General features: G+C 39.4%; 1 protein-coding gene across 1 annotated transcript; it reads right to left on the bottom strand.

The window, feature by feature from the left end:
• Positions 1-9,205: 9,205 nt before the first annotated feature.
• faslg (Fas ligand (TNF superfamily, member 6)) lies at positions 9,206-14,346 on the bottom strand. The gene is made up of 4 exons (XM_054789852.1): positions 14,021-14,346; positions 13,773-13,827; positions 13,629-13,694; positions 9,206-9,878 (listed from the first exon to the last, which is right to left on the bottom strand). The coding sequence occupies exons 1-4, from the start codon at positions 14,315-14,317 to the stop codon at positions 9,457-9,459; spliced, it is 840 nt and encodes a 279-aa protein (XP_054645827.1). The 5' UTR covers positions 14,318-14,346; the 3' UTR covers positions 9,206-9,456.
• Between the last annotated feature and the right edge of the window lie 7,361 nt (positions 14,347-21,707).

Raw genomic sequence — 21,707 nt, forward strand, 5'->3', positions numbered from 1 at the left:
AAAAATCCTATATACCGTATATATATAAATGTGTATATATATATATATATATATATATATACACATACACACAGTATATATATATATATATCTTTTTTAGATACTTTTTAATATTTTATTACATTTTAATTAGATGTGTGTGTGTTCTTTATGCCGTGTGTGGTGTAAATAAACAAAGACAAAACATACGATGAGTGGATATTCATGTCGCTGTCACTGAAAATAGTTCAATCTTGATCTCCACGTAATATATAACTTCTTGGTTGATATAATGCACACAAACAAACACATTAGTCATTGTCTCCATTAATCAGAAGGATCTAAAGTAATCTAAAAGAAAACACACAAACTGAAGAATGGATTTCATAAACATGATTGTCACCTTTGCTAATAAACAATAACTTCCCATATTTGCAAATTTTTATCTTAATTATACATACAGTATATGTATATGTGTGTCTGTACTGTGGTGTGAAAAAGTGTTTGCCCCCTTCCTGATATCTTATTTTTTGCATGCTTGTTACACTTAAATGTTTCAGATCATCAAACAAATGTAATTAATAATTAATGACAACACAACTGAACACAAAATGCAGTTTTTAAATAAAACTTTTTATAAGGGACAAAAAAATTCCAAACCTGCATGGCCCTGTGTGAAAAAGTGATTGCCCCCACCACCTGTTAAAACATAATTAAGTGAGAGTTATCAGTCTGGAAAAGGGTATTTATTTTATATTTCTAAAGTTTTGGGACTCCAGCGAACCACAGTGAGAGCCATTATCCACAAATGGCCAAAACATGAAACACTGGTGAACCTTCCCAGGAGTGGCTGGCCAACCAAATTTACACCAAGAGTGCAGAGACAACTCATCCATTGTATATATTGTCTAAGCAAAAACAGTGGCATCATTGAATCAAATGAGCATTTAGAGGGTTAAGAAAAAAAGTAGAAAAATTATGAATCTGTTATGTTTTTATTGCAGTTTTTGAGAGTAAACTTTTTTGTCCTCTAGGGACCCAAAGGTGTGGGACATTTGACGTGTGCGTCCGGTTGACCTAGGAACAAATTTTGAATTTTAGGATTTTTCATGGAAAAAAAACATGCCGTATGGACTAACACAATCAAAGTCATGAGCAAAAAACAAGCCAAAATTTACCCGCAAAGACAAAAAAAAAGTCCTTAGGGACCCCAGAGGGTTAAACCAGACATAAACCTGATGATCTACTCATCAGATCATCAACCTGCAATATCAAATCCATTTCTGTCTTCTGTAAGCACATAGTGTTTCACAGCCTTATTTCAAATAGGAAAACTGCTTCTATTAGTTCATTTAACCAACATACTGCCGCTATTTATTCAGTTCTTCCCATACAATGGAGTGATATGGTGGTTACTGTTCAACAGTGTAAGGGCAGCCATTTGACCTGGTTATTTAGTACCATCTTGTGGTGATGGCGCACATTACACCTACATTACGGAACAACTCAAATCAAGAATGTAAGTAACAAATGTTGGAAATTAAAGTGGCTTTTTTATTGAAGATGATTCTTTCACCACCCCAGCACATTGCAACTTCTTGATGAAATTAGCTTCGAGTTTAAATTTGACTGAAGTACAAGCTAGGTAGCTTGCTAGCAAGTAGAGTGTCAGGCTAACTAGCTAAACAAGCCAACAGGTAAACTCCACTTTCAACATGGAAATATAATGTTGCTACGCGTAAAATCGTGTCAGACTTTTTAAAATGAACTGATGTATGGAAAATTGATTTATAATGTTCTAGTAATCACGCCCAGACGACGTTCTAATGGCGCCATCTACCGGCCAAACAATGATAGGCAGCGTAAAGTCCGTTAAAATAAATAAGTCACGTGACTGTATATGACCAATCAAACACTAATAAGACAGTTATTTTTTTTAACCTCATGAACGTTATTCTACTACGAAGCCCCGGAGGGGACATGGAGAAAAAAAATCTGATGTGTAAAAAAAAACAAACGAACTTTTGCTTGCAAAAGAGCCTGTGGTAAAGCTGGAAACATTCACATATTCAATCTTCCGGGATCAATAACGCCCAAGTGAATGGTTCTAACACAGCAAGCCATACATATTTCCAACCGTGGCAACACAGACAAACAGCTACAACCCAGTGTTTATCAAAACGAGCCGTCTTCTATGCAGTCTGACTTATATTGATCTCTGTGAGAAGCCGGCAGCGAGACCGGAGCACAGGGACCGTCTACAAATGTCTTCTTTTTCGTCTGTATTATGACGGTTGGCATATGTTGACAACTCCTCAGTAAGACAAGTATCTATTGGCTGTTCTGGAAGGCGATATTTGGCGTCATTGGCTACAAATACATTTACGAAGCAACAAGTTTGTGAAAATGGACTTTTGCATAATTTAGGGCAATTTTTATTAGGTTGTTAATAAATTCACTTCTGTAATGTGTAGGACCACAAAACTCACCTCAATCATCAATGGCCTTCTCCTGTTCATACTACAGCAAAGACTTTGGGAAAATGTGCTTTTAAATAATTTTGGGGAAATTTTATTGTTTAATAAATGCAATTGTGTAACATGTCCGTTCAATAGCTTCACTTGGCCATTGATTTATGAGGTGAATTTTGTGATCTTACGCTTCACAGAAGTGAAGTTATTGAAAGGACATGTGACAGAATTGAATTTATGAGCGATAATTATTATGAAAATTCCCCAAAAATGATTGGATGCACATTTTCAAAACTAATTGCTGTAGTAATACTAGGAAGGAGTCACTGATGTGTGAGGTGAGTTTTGTGGTCCGACACATTACAGAAGTGAATTTATTAACCTAATAAAAATTGTCCTAAATTATGTAAAAGTCCATTTTCACAAACTTGTTGCATTGTATATATTTTGAAGTTCTTAATCAAGGTGTTTTTATTTACTTTTTTAATCTATCAAATTTATGTTAATCTATCATACTTATGTTTTTTTCCTACATCTCTTACAACATCATTTGCAAAAAACATGCAAACTAGCTAACGACGTCATGTATGGCCTTCCAGGACAGCCAATAGATACTTGTCTTACTGAGGAGTTGTCAACATTGATGCCAACCGCCATAATACAGAAGAAAAAGAAGACATTTGTACACGGTCCCTGCGCTCCGGTCTCGCTACCGCCTTCTCACAGACATCAATATAAGTCAGACTGCATAGAAGCCGGCTCGTTTTGATAAATGCTGGGTTGTAGGTGTTTGTTTGTGTTACCACGGTTGGAAATGGGTATAGTTTGCTGTATTAGAACCATTCACTAGGGAGTCATTGATCCCGGAAGTTTGAATATGTGAATATGTTTCCAGCTTTACCACAGTCTCTTTTGCGTTCCCTCGCAAAACAGTGTTGCGTTATCTTGCAAAGGTTTTGCGAGGGAACGCAAAAGTTCGTTTTTTTGTTTTTTTTTACCCATCATATTTTTTTCTCCATGTCCCCTCCGGGGCTCCGTATTTCACGATGTGTCTCCTAACGATTGTCGGGCCAACTAAAAGATGGCGAACGTGAGTGAAATTGCCTGGGATTGTGTTATGGAACTATTTGACGATGAGATGGGGAAAACAAACGCCCTCCAAATTGCTGCTTGTCTGCAGAATGATCATGCAGGCCTCCATGACCATTATCAGCTGGTAAGATGAAGAATATAGAAATTTAAGTTTTGTCAAAATTGCTTTGGAAAGGCTTTACTATACGTGATGTCCGTTGCTCGGCCTCTTCATGACTTTTTCAAGATTCAAATGAAGGGCACCCAACCTAGCCATGAGGCTGCAGGACCATGTTAAATTAATATAAATAATCAAATATCATAGTTTTCTCAAGATGTGCTATGATTAAATATTTTGATGATAATAGCAAACCTTGAAAAAGCCTTACAGCAATAATGATGTAAGTAGGGGAGACTGGGGACGGTTGCAACAAGCCTTATTTGTCTAATCAGTAACATGCTAGAGTGATGACACTCAAACTGCACATGTTCAGTTAGACCCTCTAGTCGCCAAGAAGAAAGCGGCCATATTGCGCATCTGGTCCAGCTTCTATCAAGACAAAGTTGTTTTGGAGGTATGAAAGTAGCTAGTAGTAGTTTTTTCACGAGCTGTATTTTTGTCATACTATCCTAATATTTTGTATGAATTACTCCAAACCTACCTGGTTTGAATGACTGTTTTGTTGACTATTCAGCAACATTGCTTACATTTGTCAATGTCACTGTGGCTAGTTAGCACGTGGGGATTTGTCGTGACTGATACTATGGGGACGGTTGCAACAGTTGCAACTGCTAATATCAAAATAGACTCTGAAGAGGAAGAAGATGTCTGTTTTTTTTCTGTGAGCTAGCAGAAATGCTCTGAGTTCTGCAGAATTGTTCAGAAGCTGCTGGAATAGTTCACAAGACAGCAGATTTGTTGGGGAAGAGGCGAGTGTTGCAGTTTTATTTTTTAAGCATTTGTGTGCCTTTAACAAAACTTAAAAATCAAACTTCATATTCACTGGAGTATTAAAAAATGTGAATTTTGTTCACTAAAACTGTTCACTGTTTGTTCACATGTTCAATAAATGTGTTTGCACTCCAAATTATTCTATTCTTTTTGTCCCAAACTGAAATATTGAGTTTTTATAGCTTCCGTAACATTTGCACATTAACTCAAAGTAGGCCTATTTTTTATACAAAAATAAACTTATTAAATACTTTAATATTGTATACTGTGGTTATTTAAACAAAAAGCATAAAATTTTGGTGAAATGTAATGTTTTTTGATATGTTGCAACCGTTCCTGATCGGTGTTGCAACTGTCCCCAGGTATGGGGTCAGTTGCACCGTCTGAATTTTTTTTATTCAAATAAATATTTTGATTGATATGTTATGTATAAATGTATGTATAAATGGTATGGCTATTTAGCAGACAGATGTAGGTTTACTATGTAAAGATTTGGTGTGCCTAGTCTAAATAATCTCTGAGTAATTGAGAGTAATGTAAAAAGTGTTGCAACTGTCCCCAGTCTCCCCTACTTTCTCCTTTTCAATATGTGTGCATCTGCCCAAAATGTGCCCAGAACCTACTAAAAATAAAAAGGTTTAGGTACGGTTGAATTAGTTCATGGACAAAGTTATACGTTACGTGACATCACTTGCATTGATATTGATTACATTTGAGGATTTAAAAAAAAAAAAACAGAAGTAAATGGAACATGTTAGCACTTTCTCATTAAACTGTAAAGCTTTACAGATGCCGTACCTGGCTAAATGCTAGAGAACCGAGAACACAGTCAAGAATTGCCCCCCCACTGCGTCAGTTAGAAGTTTGACAATCCTGATGATAATGTTGTAGTATGCAATATATACAGTACATCCGTAATACGCATACGCATCCATAATATCTTCTGGTGGTTCTCCACAGCAGCATCAATGTAAGCTGTGACAACATGATGTCCTACCTTACACGTCCACACGGAGGCGACACATGCTCACATTGTCTTTTTTTGTTTTGTTTGGGAGGCGAAAGAGGAAGCCTGCGACCCAGGTGGATGGCAGGCCATATATTAAAAAGCCCCCCAACGCCTTCATGGTGTTCATGAAGAAACAGAAGGCCAAGTTTGTCAATAAAGACAGCGCAGATGTCAGCCAAGTCCAGGGCCACATGGTGAGTGTGTTGTGTTATCAGTGTTGTCGTTGTGTTACTCTTCATTGAGTTGTGTACTGATGGAGTCACTGACAAGGATGGAGCAGGAGAAATACTTCCGGGAAGCTGAGTCACTCAACCAGATACACGCAAGCATGTATCCCCAATGGTCCTGCAGAGATAACTATGTATGTCTCTCTGTCTTGCACACACACACACACACACACACACACACACACACACACACACACACACACACACCTGAGTCCGGTCTTGGATGCAACAAGCCAACATTTGATGCAACATTTGTTTGTGTGCAGGGCAAAAAGAAGAAGAGGAATTGGGGCAAAAAAGTAAGATGCCTTTTTTTCATCTTCATGATTTTTAAAATTAGTTTGTACATCACCTGATATATTAGGTACACCTGCACCAAGTCATGACATCAAACGCAAGAGCCCTATAAGAAATGTAGCCTTTACAAGGATAACAAGAGAAATTATGTACATTTTTATACTATTCGCACCAGGATGTAATTAATAGGCTTTGCTAAGCACATGTGCCATCCGTCCCCAAGATTTCATAGAAAAAAAGCATAAAATATTGAATGAAATATGGAACTCAGCAAAGGTAGTAATTACTGGAGCCCGACCAATATATTGGCAATATGGTGATGATACGACTGCAAAGTTGCACATAGACCTGCGGCCTAGGGTGTCCTGGTGCCAGGTACACTTGTGGACATCCTTATGTTCGAACATAGTGTTCGTTATGGACAAACTGTGGTTCGCACAGAAGTCCAGTAACATCACACCACACGGGTTCAGATCAGGGAGGCCGTCCCTCCCAGTTACACCCCATCCAGGTCACACTGTCATAGGGTCTTCTGAATCACTCTTTTCAATAGCTAGAAAATAGGACTAATTGATATTGGTAAGATGTTTTTGTAACTATACATCCATCCATTTTGTGTGCGCTAAGCCTTTTATAAACACATCATGTATTGGTTGAAAAACCCCTCACATTAGCCTATGCATTATCCCTTTCAGCCCAATGCAGCTACTTGACAATTACCCAATTACGGCCTGGATTCAATTACCTGATGAATCTCGAAGCAAGCATGTCTTTTTTTATGAACGCCACAAGATGGTAGTAGTTGCATGTGAAGTATCATGAGTGGTCAGCATCCAGCAGCTTCATCTACCTCTGCGTGCGCTTTAAAATTCTGCTACTTTGCTGTAGGTGTGAAACTCATTCGTGTTATATTTGCCTACTGTTGTTTATAGTGAACTCCCCAGGTGTATTAATGATGGCTGAGCATTTATCACATTCCTTTCTGCTGTTACAACATTGGCTCGGGCTGGACTGGAATATCCTCAGCTGATTTCACTAGAAAGTCTTGCCAGATAGTAAGACGTTCAGCCATGCTTGTAAGGCTTCCAAATTTTAAACCCAATAATCATCTTAAAGGAAATAGATGAAATAACAAACAATTCCAATAAATAAAGATGCTTTAAATAGGGAGTTACTTTTCAACCACCCAGTGTATGTATAATCATGTATAGCAAGTATATGTTTGAGTTTTCCTTTCCACTCTCTCATGCACTCCTAGTCATTATTAAAGTTATAAAATGAACTTTTTCAATGTTGTTTGTTGGTGTTTGCTGCAGCATCCGCATCAGACCCCCAGGCCCAGAAGCATGTGCGTGACGATGGTTCAGCCGTTGTTGCTGCAGTCTTGTAGTGATGTCTGTGTCATGCGGGAGGCCTCGGAGGTCAATCTGGCTTCTCCACGCTGAGTCTGTTGGAGGCCTGTGAGCAAATGGTGACGGCGGCGGAAGCCTCCCCCTTCATGTTTCATTGCCCAGTTTACTTTCGCTTTCAAAGCTGGAGCCTTTGTTGCTGTGCCAGAAGCACATGCAAATGAGCAACAAACGTGACGACGCCATGACAAAATCATGACTGATATCGATGATTATAAGTATGGTTTGGCTTGATCGATTTACTCCATTCGTAAAGACTCGAATGTGGTGTGAAGTCTGCACAAGCACAGACACAAACTGTGGATACTACGTAAAAGTACAAAAATATACTCAAGTACATTAACGCAAGTGTAACCCGCCCTGTTTTGCACTGCCCCGAAACCGGGGCTCGAACACAGGACCTTCGCAATGGGAGACGAGAGCGCTGACCACACGGCCAAAAACCCTGACTGTCGACCGCGTGTTCAGCGCAGCTCTCAAGGCAGAGGGAGTGAGGTTTACCAACGTACACTAGCGCAGCCTCACAGGCTGGCATCCGGTACACTCACTCCCTCAAACCTCACTCCCATCCGGGTCACGGCACCAATGTAACCCGCCCGCACCGGGGCTCGAATACAGGACCTTTGCAATGGGAGGCGAGAGCGCTTACCACACGGCCAAAAACCCTGACTGTCGACCGCGTGTTCAGCGCAGCTCTCAAGGCAGAGGGAGTGAAGTTTATCAACGTACACTTGCACAGCCTCACAGGCTGGCATCCGTTACTCAAGTACCTGTTTTTATAGCATTATTACCAAAGAAACTGCCCCCGCCTGAGGTTTTTGGGCTTTGACCGGCTTGAAAAGCATATGGTAATGAAGTGCATATGTCACATCACAACACAAGAGTGAAATCCGTGTCAAGTTAATCCGTTGCAGGGTCAAACGGGTCACCATTCTAAAACCCTTTCTTAACTGTACATAAAATGTTTAAATGACCTGAGTAAAACACCTCACCATTGCCATTTTTGTCTTTTCTTTGATACCAGTCGAGTCAAAGAGGGGAAAATGTGATAACCATAGGACCAGAACGGTAACTTAACAGCAGCGTCATAATTTTAAGCAAATATCACAAAGCTTCATTAACTCCAGCACTACGTGACAGTATTGCTCTTCAAACAATCCTGTTCCCTCTCCGTTAAGGGTGAGTTTTACTTCATTTTCATTTTCTTATACAGTAGTCTACTTGTATGATGGTTAAGAATGTTTAAATATCAGATTTATTTCAATAATATATATATAGATTATTCATTTAAATGTATATTAAATGTATATATTGAATTAATTGTATTAATATATATAGAATGTAAAACAATTAATAGAAAAAGTTTCATAATTGCCTTCTTTCTCTTTACATTGCCTGTGTAGTTAACAAAGGTTTTATGATGACGGCAGTTTGACCCTGGAGCAGATTCACCTTGCACTTTTTCCTATATGGGAAAATGTGGTTTTGAAAGTCGATGGACTTCACTTGACTTTAGAACATTAACCAAAGCAGACACAGCACATACAGTGCGTAGTGTATGTACTTAAGTACATGAGACCATCACGGTATTAGCACAGGAAGGAAGTGAACAGCAGGGTACAGCGTGACGGGGCTGAGTGTCTGCGGGTCTGGCATGCACATCTTTAGTCGCCTTGCTTCTTCTCGCCACCTTTTAACGGCTCTGTAGCATGCAGGCATAAAGAAAAGCGGAGGTGAGAAGAAGGGGTGCGGTAGAAAATGCAAAAGCTGTTGCACTGTGGTGTCTTTGAAGAAGTCTAAAGGAGAAATACAAAAATTAAGACAATAAAAGCCTAATGAGAAATGATATATTAATATAATATGTATTTATCAACATCATTTTGGACATTCGTGTTCATCATATGAGAAGAAATTTAAAAACTGTTAAAGGGATGAATAAATATGTAAAAAAAAAAAAAACACACACTCCGTTAGTGTTAATGTCCCTTGTATAATCTCCACCATGACACTTTTGGTGTATGGGTGACTCCTGAGTCAGTCTTCAGATTTGGTACAAGCCAAAAAAGTTGCCGGCATGCGAGTGACTCAGATATTCAGGGTGCGACACGTTCACCAAGACTCTGTCGCGCTCCTCCAGCCGCATAGCCGAACCCAGGTAACTGTCGGCCGTCCAGGCGTGCTCCGCCTGCCGGGAGCAGAATCCTGCCCTGTGGGCCTCCATTAGGGTCACGGGCTCAAGGGGATGCCCTACCCTTTTCACAAACACATTGTGAACAAAGGAGGACGTGGGCGTACATTGCTTGAAGATGAGCTCCACTCGTGAGTAGACGTGGTACAGTCCACTCCGGTTGACTCGCAGTGCGCCGTCCTCCACCTGGTATGCCACGCCCCCGGCAGTAAACGCTCTGCTCACCCGCGGGTCCCAACGCAGGGTTTTGCGGAAGGTGACTTTTTCTATTCGACCTGTAGGAATGAGTGTAGGAGTAAAAGCTTCAGTACAATTTAGAGTTCAACCAAACTGGAAAAATATTCCTGAAAATTCACAGTTGAAAGCATCACTATGCGTCATGCCATCATCTTTATTTGAAGTGTGATGATAACCATAAAAACTTACTTAGGAAAGAGTCTGGTGAGTTAATTAAACATCAACATTGCGTGCACCAACTTTATATAGTGTACATAAATCTGTACATACATTCTGAATGTAGTATTCTACATTGGCCACAAGGTGTTGGTGTTCGGTGAGACAAGGGCAAGATGTGATCACCAGAAAAGGCAACTATTGCAGCTTTAAATTATCTCACAATGGGCACAATAATAATAACATAATAGTCATAATAACACGGGCTACTGTTGGGTCTATAACCCACGGCAAGCTAAAACTCAACTCTGAACCTTCGACGTCACTTCCTGTCCACTACACATCTCTCTGCCCGGTCCGCTAGGGAGCACAATTACTGTGACACACACAAATAGGAGTTTTATTTACGTCTTAAATGGCTTATTTACTCTCGTGAAGCCAGTCTGTGGGTTAAAAACTGGCGTTTACAGGATGGAAGTACATCACCTGATGGTCAAGTATCTTCACAGGCTGAGTAATTGTACTTTTTAGTTGTTTTTTTTTAACATACAGCAATAAACCTATTTTTAAAAATTTAAATGTGATGGAGACAGTTTGACCCCGGAACAGATCAATTCAATTAAGATTATTTCCTATATTTGAAGATTTTTTTTTAAACTTTAGAACCACTTGAAAGTCAACCAGTGTCACAGACTAAATTTTGTTTGAATTTGGAAGTTCCACTGTACACTAGGTCCCCAATTTACGAACACAATTGGTTCCAGACGACCGTTCTTAAGTCGAATTGTTCTTAAGTCGGAGAAAAGGTAATATTACCAATGATATAGGTACTACATGTACGTGTATACATATACAGTATATGCGTATGTATGTAAATATGAGTTTGGATGCAGTAGTAATATTAAACAAGGATAATTAATGAAAAAAACAATAAAAATGATATAATAATACGTAATGATAAATGTTATTTACCTTTGAAGAGGAGTGGTCGAGCATACGTCGTTGTGGTAGTGGTGGAGGAGGAGTTATTGAAAAAAAGGACAAGTCGTCGTTAGACTCTTCTAAAAGAGGTAGTGTTCTGTGGGTGGTGTAGAATTAAGCAGGCCTATTAACTCTTCATAAACTTTAATCACACGCTCTGTTTGGGTTGCATCATACAGCTACAATTTAGCTTTGCATTTCTCCTTTACACTCTCTCCCCAGTCTCCCTCTAATTATTAGAAAGGTACGGAATTAGAGGTTCAGTCTTGAATTGGGTTAAAAGCTACCTAGCAAAGAGGAAACAATTTGTAAAGCTAGGAGAATATACATCTGGGAGTTTACATACCACGTGTGGAGTACCCCAGGGGTCCATACTGGGACCAAAACTGTTTAACTTGTACATTAACGACATTTGTAAAGTAACAAACAACTTAAAATTGGTCTTATTCGCCGATGATACCACCGCTTTCTGTTCTGGTGAAAGCACACAAGAACTCATTAAAAAGGTCAAGGATGAAATGGTCATATTAAAGTCATGGTTTGACAAGAATAGATTATCTCTGAATTTAAGTAAAACTAAAATAATGCTATTTGGTAATAGTAGAAAGGACACGTACGACCAAATACAAATTAATGGAGCGGATATTGAAAAAGTGGAAGAATATAAATTCCTTGGGGTTATAATAGATGAAAAAATGAGTTGGAAATCTCATATTAAATATATACAACAAAAGGTGGCGAGAAATATCTCTATATTGAATAAAGCAAAATATGTTCTTGACCAAAAATCACTCCACACTCTGTACTGTTCCTTAGTATTACCATATCTAACGTATTGTGTGGAGATATGGGGAAATAATTAGAAAAGCAATCTTCACTCACTCACTGTACTGCAAAAAAGATCTGTGAGGATAATTCATAATGCCAAGTATAGAGAACATACAAACCCTTTATTTTTAAAATCACAGATATTAAAATTCGCAGATTTAGTACACTTTCAAATCGCTAGAATAATGTATAAAGTTAATAACAACTCGTTACCCAAAAACCTAATAAAGTATTTCTCAATCAGAGAGGAGAAATATGATCTTAGAGGAAAATTAAACCTAAAACATTTATATGCGAGAACAACGCTGAAAACCCACAGCATTTCCGTGTGTGGAATTAAATTATGGAACGGATTGAGTAAAGAACTCAAACAATGTACAGAGATGAGCAAATTCAAAAAACAATACAAGCAGTTGATGTTTGCTAAATACAAGGCAGAAGAGTCCTGATTGTTCTGTCAGGTTATTTATTTATTTATTTATTTATTTATTTATTTTATTTTATTTTATTTTATTTTTTTTTTTATTTTTGATTTTTTTTTATAATCTTCTTTGTTGTGTTAAAAAAAAGCTTTGTTCTTTTTTATTTATTTATTTAGTATTGTCATTATTATTATTATTATTATTAATGTATGTGTATGTATATATATATATATATATATATATAATTTTTTTTTCTTCTTTCTTTTTTTTGGGGGGAGGGCTATCTCACCGTTATCTATTATGTGTTATCCTGACTATCACTGAAAACATGACATGGAATGCAGGAAGTGAACAACATGTACTGTACCAGATGTAGAATGGATGGGGGGTAGGATTAAATAAGCTTTGCTTCTTCCTACTCCTTTTGGACATGTGGAACTGTCAAAGAATGATTCATGAGATGTATTCCATTGTAACCTTCATGTTCAAATAAACTAAACCAAACCAAACCAAACCAAACTTGTTGGTCCCATTAGCAGTGTCACAGTGCCCTCTACTGGTCAAGCATGTAAAGTAGCATAAATACTGATTGAGCGACTACAAGGCAAAATAAAATAAAATATAGACCAGTCGGCTTGTGTTCGTTTCCGCGAATGTTCGCAAGGTGGGGACCAAGTGTACTGTATTTTTATTTGCATACACTAGGTCCCCAACTTACGAACACCCGACTGGCGAACACTCGCGGATACGAACACAAGCCGACTGGTCTATATTTTTTTTTATTTTGCTTTGTAGTCGCTCCATCAGTATTTATACTGCTACATGCTTGACCAGTAGAGGGCACTGTGACACTGTTAATGCAACCTTAGAGCTAATGAGACCAACAGAGGAAGAGTTAGACCCTGGGGAGATACAGTGTAAAGCTAAATGGAAAGCTAAATTGTTCAACCCGGACAGAGCGTGTGATTAAGGTTTATGAAGAGTTAATAGGCCTGCTTAATTCTACACCACCCACAGAACACTACCTCTTTTAGAAGAGTCTAACGACGACGATTTGTCCTTTTTTTCAATATCTCCTCCTCCAACTCCACCCCAACGACGTATCTTTGACATCTTTGATGCAGCTTTGGAGAGTGTCTTTGGGAATTTGTTGCCCTTTACCCAAAATAACTTTCATTTGTGAGGTTCCAAAATGTGTTTGATGAGGTTAGGGCCACAGGTTTTTCCACAACAAATTTATCCAAGCATGCTTTTGTGGACCTTTTATAGACAGAAAATGGCCCTTCTCAAGCTTTTCCTACATAATTGGAAGCGTACAGTTGTCTTAAAAGGGTATACTACAGTCACTTGTTAATTAAGAGGTGTGCCCCAATATTTTTATCCTTATAATAAAAATGTTACCTATGACATGCGCTGCGGGCCTTTCCTCTTTTTCTTTCTTCTCATCTTTTTTTCCTCCATCGGAGCCTGAAAGCATCAGATTGTTGCTTCTTGCACAATTTGCCAAAATGGTGGTTTAAAGGAATCGTGATGATAGAGTCTTACTGATTTGCTTCTCTGCTCTGCTCAGCTCTTGCATCTGCTTGACCTGACGTGAAATCTGTCAGCAAAAAACAATAGTGCATGGTTACCACGAAGTCACAGCCGCTTGCTTTCTCAGAATTAAAGGGACAGGATATCCTGTCTCTGTTTGGACTACTGACCACAGACTGAACTTCTGAGTTTAAACATCTAGACTGATGTAACCAATCGATTAAATGCATACAATATGCGCATTAGAGTTTGTTGCTTACCTTGCGTATGTCCCTCATTTCTGCCTGCATGTTGTATATCTGGTACCCCCCAAAGCCCAGCGCCGCAAACACCAGCACAAAAAGCAGCAGCATGACTGTGGCGAGCCCAGGGATGACCCCCATGAAGCCACCGCGCGCCCTCCGACCCCTCAACCTTTCCTGGGCAGACGGGAAGGACCAGCAGGGTACCACATTTGGAAGCTGGTCTGAGTGGTGGTGCTGATGGTGCGGATGCTGTTGTGGACCTCCATCCACAACAAACACTTGTGGGAAGGGACAGTTCCGGTCACAGCTCATGGTGCTGGTCCAACTGCGATACAATTATGTATGTGTGTGTCTGTGTGTGTGTATGTGTCATCTTGCATGCAAGGGGGTGTATGCTCTCGAGAACACCTCCAACCACAAATTCCTCCCAAGTGCACACATGGGGGCTTGCATGTGAGCGCATCACTAACGTCATCACCGTGGCCGGAAAGCAAACTTCTTGCAGTCACTGAATAACAAGACACAATTTACTAGATGCTTATTTAATGGCATGCTTCTTTTAGAAACTGTACTTGGATTTACTTTAAAGTAGTCAGTGTACAGCTGGTATAGGCGTATAGATTTACGATCCACTGAAAAGGAGTCAATACACAGCCATTATTGTCTAAATATCTGGCAACACAAGTGAGTTGCAAGTAGTTCTATCTTACTTCAGCTTGAGGATGCTCCACAGGATGCCCCCTCTTATCCATTCCATCACCTTCACTTTCCTCAGCGAGGTGTTTGTCATCTTGCAGGTGTGTTAGGGTTAGGGTTAGAATGATCCACAGCTCCCCGGTGCTTGCAGCACTCTTGCATCCCCACACCATGATGGTACCACCACCAAGCTTGACTAGGCAAGACACAATTCTTGCTACACTTGTGTTGCCAGTGGCTAGGAGCAGTACACTGACTACATGTACTCTAAGTATATATCCAAGTTGACTTTCGATACTATCATAAAAATGCCTGCTGAAACGTGAGGGCTGTACTCGTGTTTGTCAGACGCTGTAGTACGGCATGGTTTTAACACGTGGGAGGGAGGTCAGGAAGCAGACCCACAGAATCAGTCACCAGATTCCAAGAAAAGGACAAGTGACTCACAGCCACCTGTCCTACTTTTAAATAACATATATTTTCCTTTCTCGTTTGCCCCAATTTCTTTAACAAAGTTAAAGTTTGTACCCCTCCAGTTGTGAATTGACCCTTTACTGTCGCCATGCTTTAATATTGCGGCTCACTTTGCACAGTGCGTCAAAACACACAGACTGCTGGTGCTGGTGCACGGTGAGAGTCAGCAACATTTTGCACAAACCTGACGGGAATTTCGCCTCTTTTAAAGAAGCCGCTTCATTTGGTTAGCTGGGTATTTTGGATCCCAAATGGCTCCTTAGATTTGTTTTGCTACTTAAATTGATGTAAAATAATACCAAATTATGTGTAAAATTAATTTGGATGTAAAAACGTGTTATTTTTTTGTTTGTGGTTTAAAAATGTGTGCAAAAAATTTGCCTTGGTTCGCATACATTTCTAGGTTAGCGTACAATATGGCGCGCATCTTTTTAATCAGATTAATCATGGTTGTGAAATTAATTATGATTAATCACCATTTGCAGCTATGGCTAAAATATGCCCAATTTTAGATAAATGACAGGACAGGATTATATATATTTGTATGCATTAACAGCTCCAAATGAATTGAACATTTTAAGCAAGTTAAAAGATAGCACAAATATAAATATACAAATATAAAAAAAAAGATAGCACAAATGTCTGAAAATGTATTTACCTGACACTAGTTTAAGCCCGTTTGCGCCACTGAAAGAAGAAAATATCCCAATGGTAAGTGATAATTATTAGATAAAAAGTCAAAATTACAAGATAAAAAGTCATAATTATGAGATAGGAAAGCCCGAATTCTGAGATAAAAAGTCAAAGTTATGAGATAAAAAGTCATAACTGGAGACGCAGACCTCCGCTAAGCGCAGTAGTTCCCCTCATATTGTGATTCACACCAAAACAAAATAATAATCCTACATTTCATTCTTTCATATTTTGTAGAACCTGATGGAAACTTGTCCTGTATTTTTTTTCTAGTGCTCTGACCATTTTTTCAATTTCTCCAGATCACCCCCAAAATTTAATCAGTTATTCCATATCCCATTTCCGACAACTCCTGAAAATTTCATCCAAATCCATCGAGAACTTTTCAATTTATTTTGAACACAACAAACAGATAAACGCCGGCAAAAACATACGCTCTGTGCTGCGCTTGCGCTTCGCAGTGCGCTTGGCGGAGGTAATTATAAGAGAAAAGTCTAAATTATTGGATACAAACTGCACGTGTCGCCTTGTTCACTGGAGCCTTCGTCACGGGGCACTCGGCACATGCACTGTTTGCATCCCATAATTTTGACTTTTTATCTCGTAATTATGACGTACCATTGGGATATTTTTTTTCTTTCAGTGGTGGAAACAGGCTTCCATAAAATCACACTTGGACCGTGTTATTATGAGCAATGAGGCGTTGCGTTCAAAGACACTACATCATTTAAGCTGAATTTACATGTTTTGAGTGTATTTTGTGGGATTTCCAAGCGTACTTAAATTAAGCAAATTAAGAGTTACACAGTGAGTGATAAGAATATCCACGTTTGTTCATGTAGACCACACATACACGCATAAAAGACATTGTGATGTTCGGAGTGTCTCTAAATGCATCTCGCGATAGTCAAATGACAATGAATAAATGTTGTTCGCCCGACGTCTTTGTGAGTTGTATGCTGTTGGAATTGCATTGCTGTTGATGTGTTCAGGTAAGAATACATTTAGAAAAGTGGTGATGCTACACTGTGCCTACGCGTCTCATCATAACAGAAAGGCGTGGCTTGCCACGATCATTATGCCTCAATTACGCAACTTTTTTTAAACAAATAATGAAATAAATTAGTTACCGCCGTTAACGCGCTATTTTTGACAGCCCTAGACTTGTTATTAGCACACTGCACTTTACAATCAGGTACACAAAATGACAGTAGTTAATGAGGAATGGATCGACCTAACCGGAACAACTACTACTAGTTCCTCAGTAACCACTTTAAATTTATGTGCCTTAGTTCCTCATTAGTCCTTCATTAGTTCCTCAATTAACTGCTGTATTTTTGTGTACCTTATTGTAAAGTCAGACTCACTGCGTGGAAACCGGAACCGGAAGTCATTCTCCCCCCCTTTCTGTCGTCCATCTATGAGGCCATCAGCAGTTGACTCTGCAGGTCTTTGCTAACTAACACAGTTACACACAAGTTTCTTCTTGTTGATCATGGCTGCAAAACAACACACAGTGGAGCCAAATAAAGTTGCAAGTGTCAGAATTTTGATAAAGGTGAGAAACACGATGGAATTGAAGAAATAACTCCCGGCAGAGTCATAAAGGTGTCCAGTGTAGATCTAGCTGCTTGTCATTGCTGTCTTTGTCAGAAGTTCATGTCTTGGAAAACCTTTCAAGAAGCCCATGATTGTTCTGCATGACAGGACTCCACTAGCCATGCCCCCATTCTTCACCTGACCCAAACGCTATTGGGACCTTGTGGGGCCCTTCTCAAACAATTTAGGTTATTCTGCATTAAATGGCTGTAGTGTAGTTCCTAAATGCCATATTTTTTAATGCTGTATTTGAAGGAACTCTCTTAAATTCAAGATGAAAGCCTAATTTGTATTATTTCAAATACATCGTGGTGATTAAAAGACATGGCAAAAATCATAAATACTGTCACTGTCCCAAAAATCATTTCACATACAGTGGTGTAAAAAAGTGTTTGCCCCCTTCCTGATTTCTTTTTTTTTTTTTTGCATGTTTGTCACACGTAAATGTTTCATCATCAAACAAATGTAAATATTAGTCAATGACAACATAACTGAACACAACATTTTTAAGTTTTTAAATTAAACTTTTTATTATTAAGGGAGAAAAAGAATCCAAACCTACATGGTCCTGTGTGAAAAAGTGATTTCCCCCTAAACCTAATAACTGGTTGGGCCACCCTTAGCAGCAACAACTGCAATCAAGCATTTGTGATAACGTGCAATGAGTCTCTTACAGCGCTGTGGAGAAATTTTGGCCCACTCATCTTTGCAGAATTGTTGTAATTCAGCCACATTGGAGGGTTTTCCAGCATGAAACGCCTTTTTAAGGTCATGCCACAGCATCTCAATAGAATTCAGGTCAGGACTTTGACTAGGCCACTCCAAAGTCTTCATTTTGTTTTTCTACAAATACTCAGAGGTGGACATGCTGGTGTGTTTTGGATCATAACAGATGACTGGACATTCCCCTTCAGGATTTTTTGGTAGACAGCAGAATTCATGGTTCCATTTATCACAGCAAGTCTTCCAAGTCTTGAAGCAGCAAAACAGCCCCTGACAATCACACTACCACCACCATATTTTACTGTTGGTATGACGTTACATTTATGCCAGATGTAGTGGGACACACACCTTCCAAAAAGTTCAACTTTTGTCTCGTCAGACCACAGAGTATTTTCCCAAAGGTGTTAGGGATCATCAAGATGTTTTCTGGCAAAAATAAGACGAGTTATTTTTGTTCAGTAGTGATTTTCGGCTTGGAACACTGCCATGCTGGCCATTTTTGCCAAGTGTCTTTCATATGGTAGAGCCACAGTGACTTTAACTGAGGCAAGTTCTTTGGACGTTGTTGTGGGGTCTTTTGTGACCTCTTGGATAAGTCGTCTCTCACTGTGGTTTGCTGGAGTCCCAAAGTTTGAGAAATGGCTTTATAGCCTTTTCCAGACAGATAGATCCCAATTAAAACTGCATTTTGTGTTCAGTTGTGTTGTCATTGACTAATACTGTATTTAAATTTGTTTGACAATCTAAAACATTTAAGTGTGACAAATATGCAAAAGAATAAGAAATCGGGAAGGGGCAAACACTTTTTCACACCACTGTATGTGACTGTATATAACCCTGCCTCTCGTCCAAAAGCCAGCTGGATAGGCTTCAGCATACCCCCGCGACCCTAGTGAGGACAAGTGGCAAATGATGGAGGACTCTATATATCCCTTTTTTCAGGAGCACCTTAAACATATGCTTTTCGTTCCTGCATGCTCAAAATATGACAGACCACCTTAAAGAATGGAATTTACAGGTTTTTGCAAAGTATTTTATGACATTTTTGGGTAGCAGGTTATTGTTTGCTTTATGCATAATTTTCCAGTTTGAAAATGTGCTAAATGAGGTAATTTTAATACATTAGGACTTCTGATCATGTTTTATGTCACTTTCATGCACAAAATTAGAGCAAATATGCCTGGTCTTGGCCGTGAACCTGCACAAGATCTAAGAATTAAGAATTACTCAATACGCAGAGCTTACAGGAAAGTCTATTTCCTCTGCAGCGTTGTGGTCTTTGAGCCCCTTGTCAACTTGTTTGCTGGGAGATATGCAGCGCTGACTCGCTCACTGACATCAGTACTTTGCAACTGAATGCTGCCATGAACCTCTTCAACCCTCTAACTGTCCACCTAGAGTGATTTGTCAAATTTTGGAGCTGTCAGCGTGTCATCCAATCTGCTGTATGTGCTTGGATCCCATTGTTCAGTAGTACTTTCAACTTTTGCATTAATGCATGCTGTTAAGTGACCAGGTATGCCAGAGCGTTCTTCTCTGCCCCTCTTTCACCACACAGTCTCTATCTTTAGAAACTGTTGGAATTATTTAAAGAGTTCAAGACTTGCGGTAGTTTCATAATAGCATTGTAAACCCTATTTTTCCTAAAGCTACTGTACGTCTTCGGTTCCAAATGACCAAAAAGGTATAAGAACACTACCAAAGTGTAGCATATGCTACAAATACTGGTTTAAAAGAACATATTGTACAAACAATGTGCATATTTTTCACAGGTAAAAGCTAAACTGCATAAAAATTGCCTGGTTTTCACGTACATGTCCGTAGCGCATATATACACACACACAAAAGCAGTCTCAGAAGAGGTGATCAAGTGTTTGCAGTGCTACACATTCAATGATAGTCAATGTCAAATTGCTATCATTAGGTGGCAGCAACGTAACTAGTGCGCGTGAGTGTGGAGACACCTTCTGTTTGACGCCCCTGCACAACCTGAAGCTCCATTGTTCCATTGAAGGTAAAAGCAGCCCAGGTCATGTTGCCGCCCCCTCCACTGGATAAGCAATGTTAGAAACCGTCAGGATTTTTTAAGAAGTTTCAAATGACTGTCTTACTGCGTCCAACCTCAGCAGCAATGGCAACAATCCTACCGCATTTAAGATCATGACAGTATGAATACTTGACAGAAAATGACATTGAATGCACAGGAGTTTGGCTTTTAAAGGCTGTGGTCTTAAACCTTTCATCAGCTGATTTCACTTTAATGCTTGCTTGCAATTAATTGTTTACTAAAATGTTTTTGTCTCACTCCCATTTCTTCTTTTTGCACTTTGAAGGTCTACTTAGAACCTCATTAAAATCCATCCATCCATTTTCTATACCGCTTCTCCTCTTTAGGGTCGCGGGGGCATGCTGGAGCCTATCCCAGCTGACTTCGGGCGACAGGCGGGGTACACCCTGGACTGGTCGTCAGCCAATCGCAGGGCACATATAGACAAACAATGGACAATTTTTAGAGTCGCCAATTAACCTAACATGCATGTTTTTGGATGTGGATGTGGGAGGAAACCGGAGTACCCGGAGAAAACCCACACACGCACGGGAAGAACATGCAAACTCCACCCAGAAATGCCCAAGGGAGAATCGAGATCTCCAGACTGTTGCTGTGTTGGCCAACATGCTAACCACTAGACCACCGTGCGGCCCTCATTAAGATCCAACAGTGCAAAATGAACATTTTTCAACTGGTCCTAAAATTCTGACCAGGAGTGTATATGGCATACAGTGGGGAAAATAAGTATTTGATCCTTATTCTGTAAATTTACCCCTTTACAAAAAATATGGCCGGCACAGAACATTTATGGTAGTTTTAATCTGTCTGAGACATTAAAAAAAAAAAAAAAAAGTTTATCATGCATTTAAGAACATCTCAAAACAGAGCACTTTAAGTTGGTTTATCTTTGTTATTTCCCCCCCAATAAGACTGTTTTTCAATAAATTATAAGAAGTTATAGATCACATTTTTTTGGAAAAAGGTTTTTTTAATTATGACTTTTTTCCACCCAACAGAAAAACCTGCTACATAATTTTTTTTTACTTTCAATATCGACCGTGCAGTATTTTGCATGTGTTTCCCAGACGTGTAATACTGAAAGCGTTCCTTGCAGCAGCAGCTGCGTAACAGCCTAGCGGGGGTGGGAGGCATTGGTTAGCTGGTCGAGCCAGAATGAGCAAATGTGCTGTGTCAGCTCACCACCGCTACATCGGAGCCAATGAATCATCGATTTTTGCACCCTGCGTGTTGCGCTTTGCAGGGACTTGCGGTCACGATAATGGCACGCGTGTGCTGCAAGGTGAACACTGACACAGTTGTCCACCTGTTGTTTCCATGCTGATCAGAGAAACACAGTAAAGGTTTGGGAACTAACTCAAATGTCAAACGCACAAAAGATCAGCAGCTTCAACCCAACTCAGAATCAGCGTGTTTGTGCGTGAGTGGCCGATGCGATCACCTTGGCTG

The sequence above is a fragment of the Dunckerocampus dactyliophorus genome, chromosome 10, assembly GCF_027744805.1.
Source record: "Dunckerocampus dactyliophorus isolate RoL2022-P2 chromosome 10, RoL_Ddac_1.1, whole genome shotgun sequence".
Lineage (NCBI taxonomy): Eukaryota > Metazoa > Chordata > Actinopteri > Syngnathiformes > Syngnathidae > Dunckerocampus > Dunckerocampus dactyliophorus.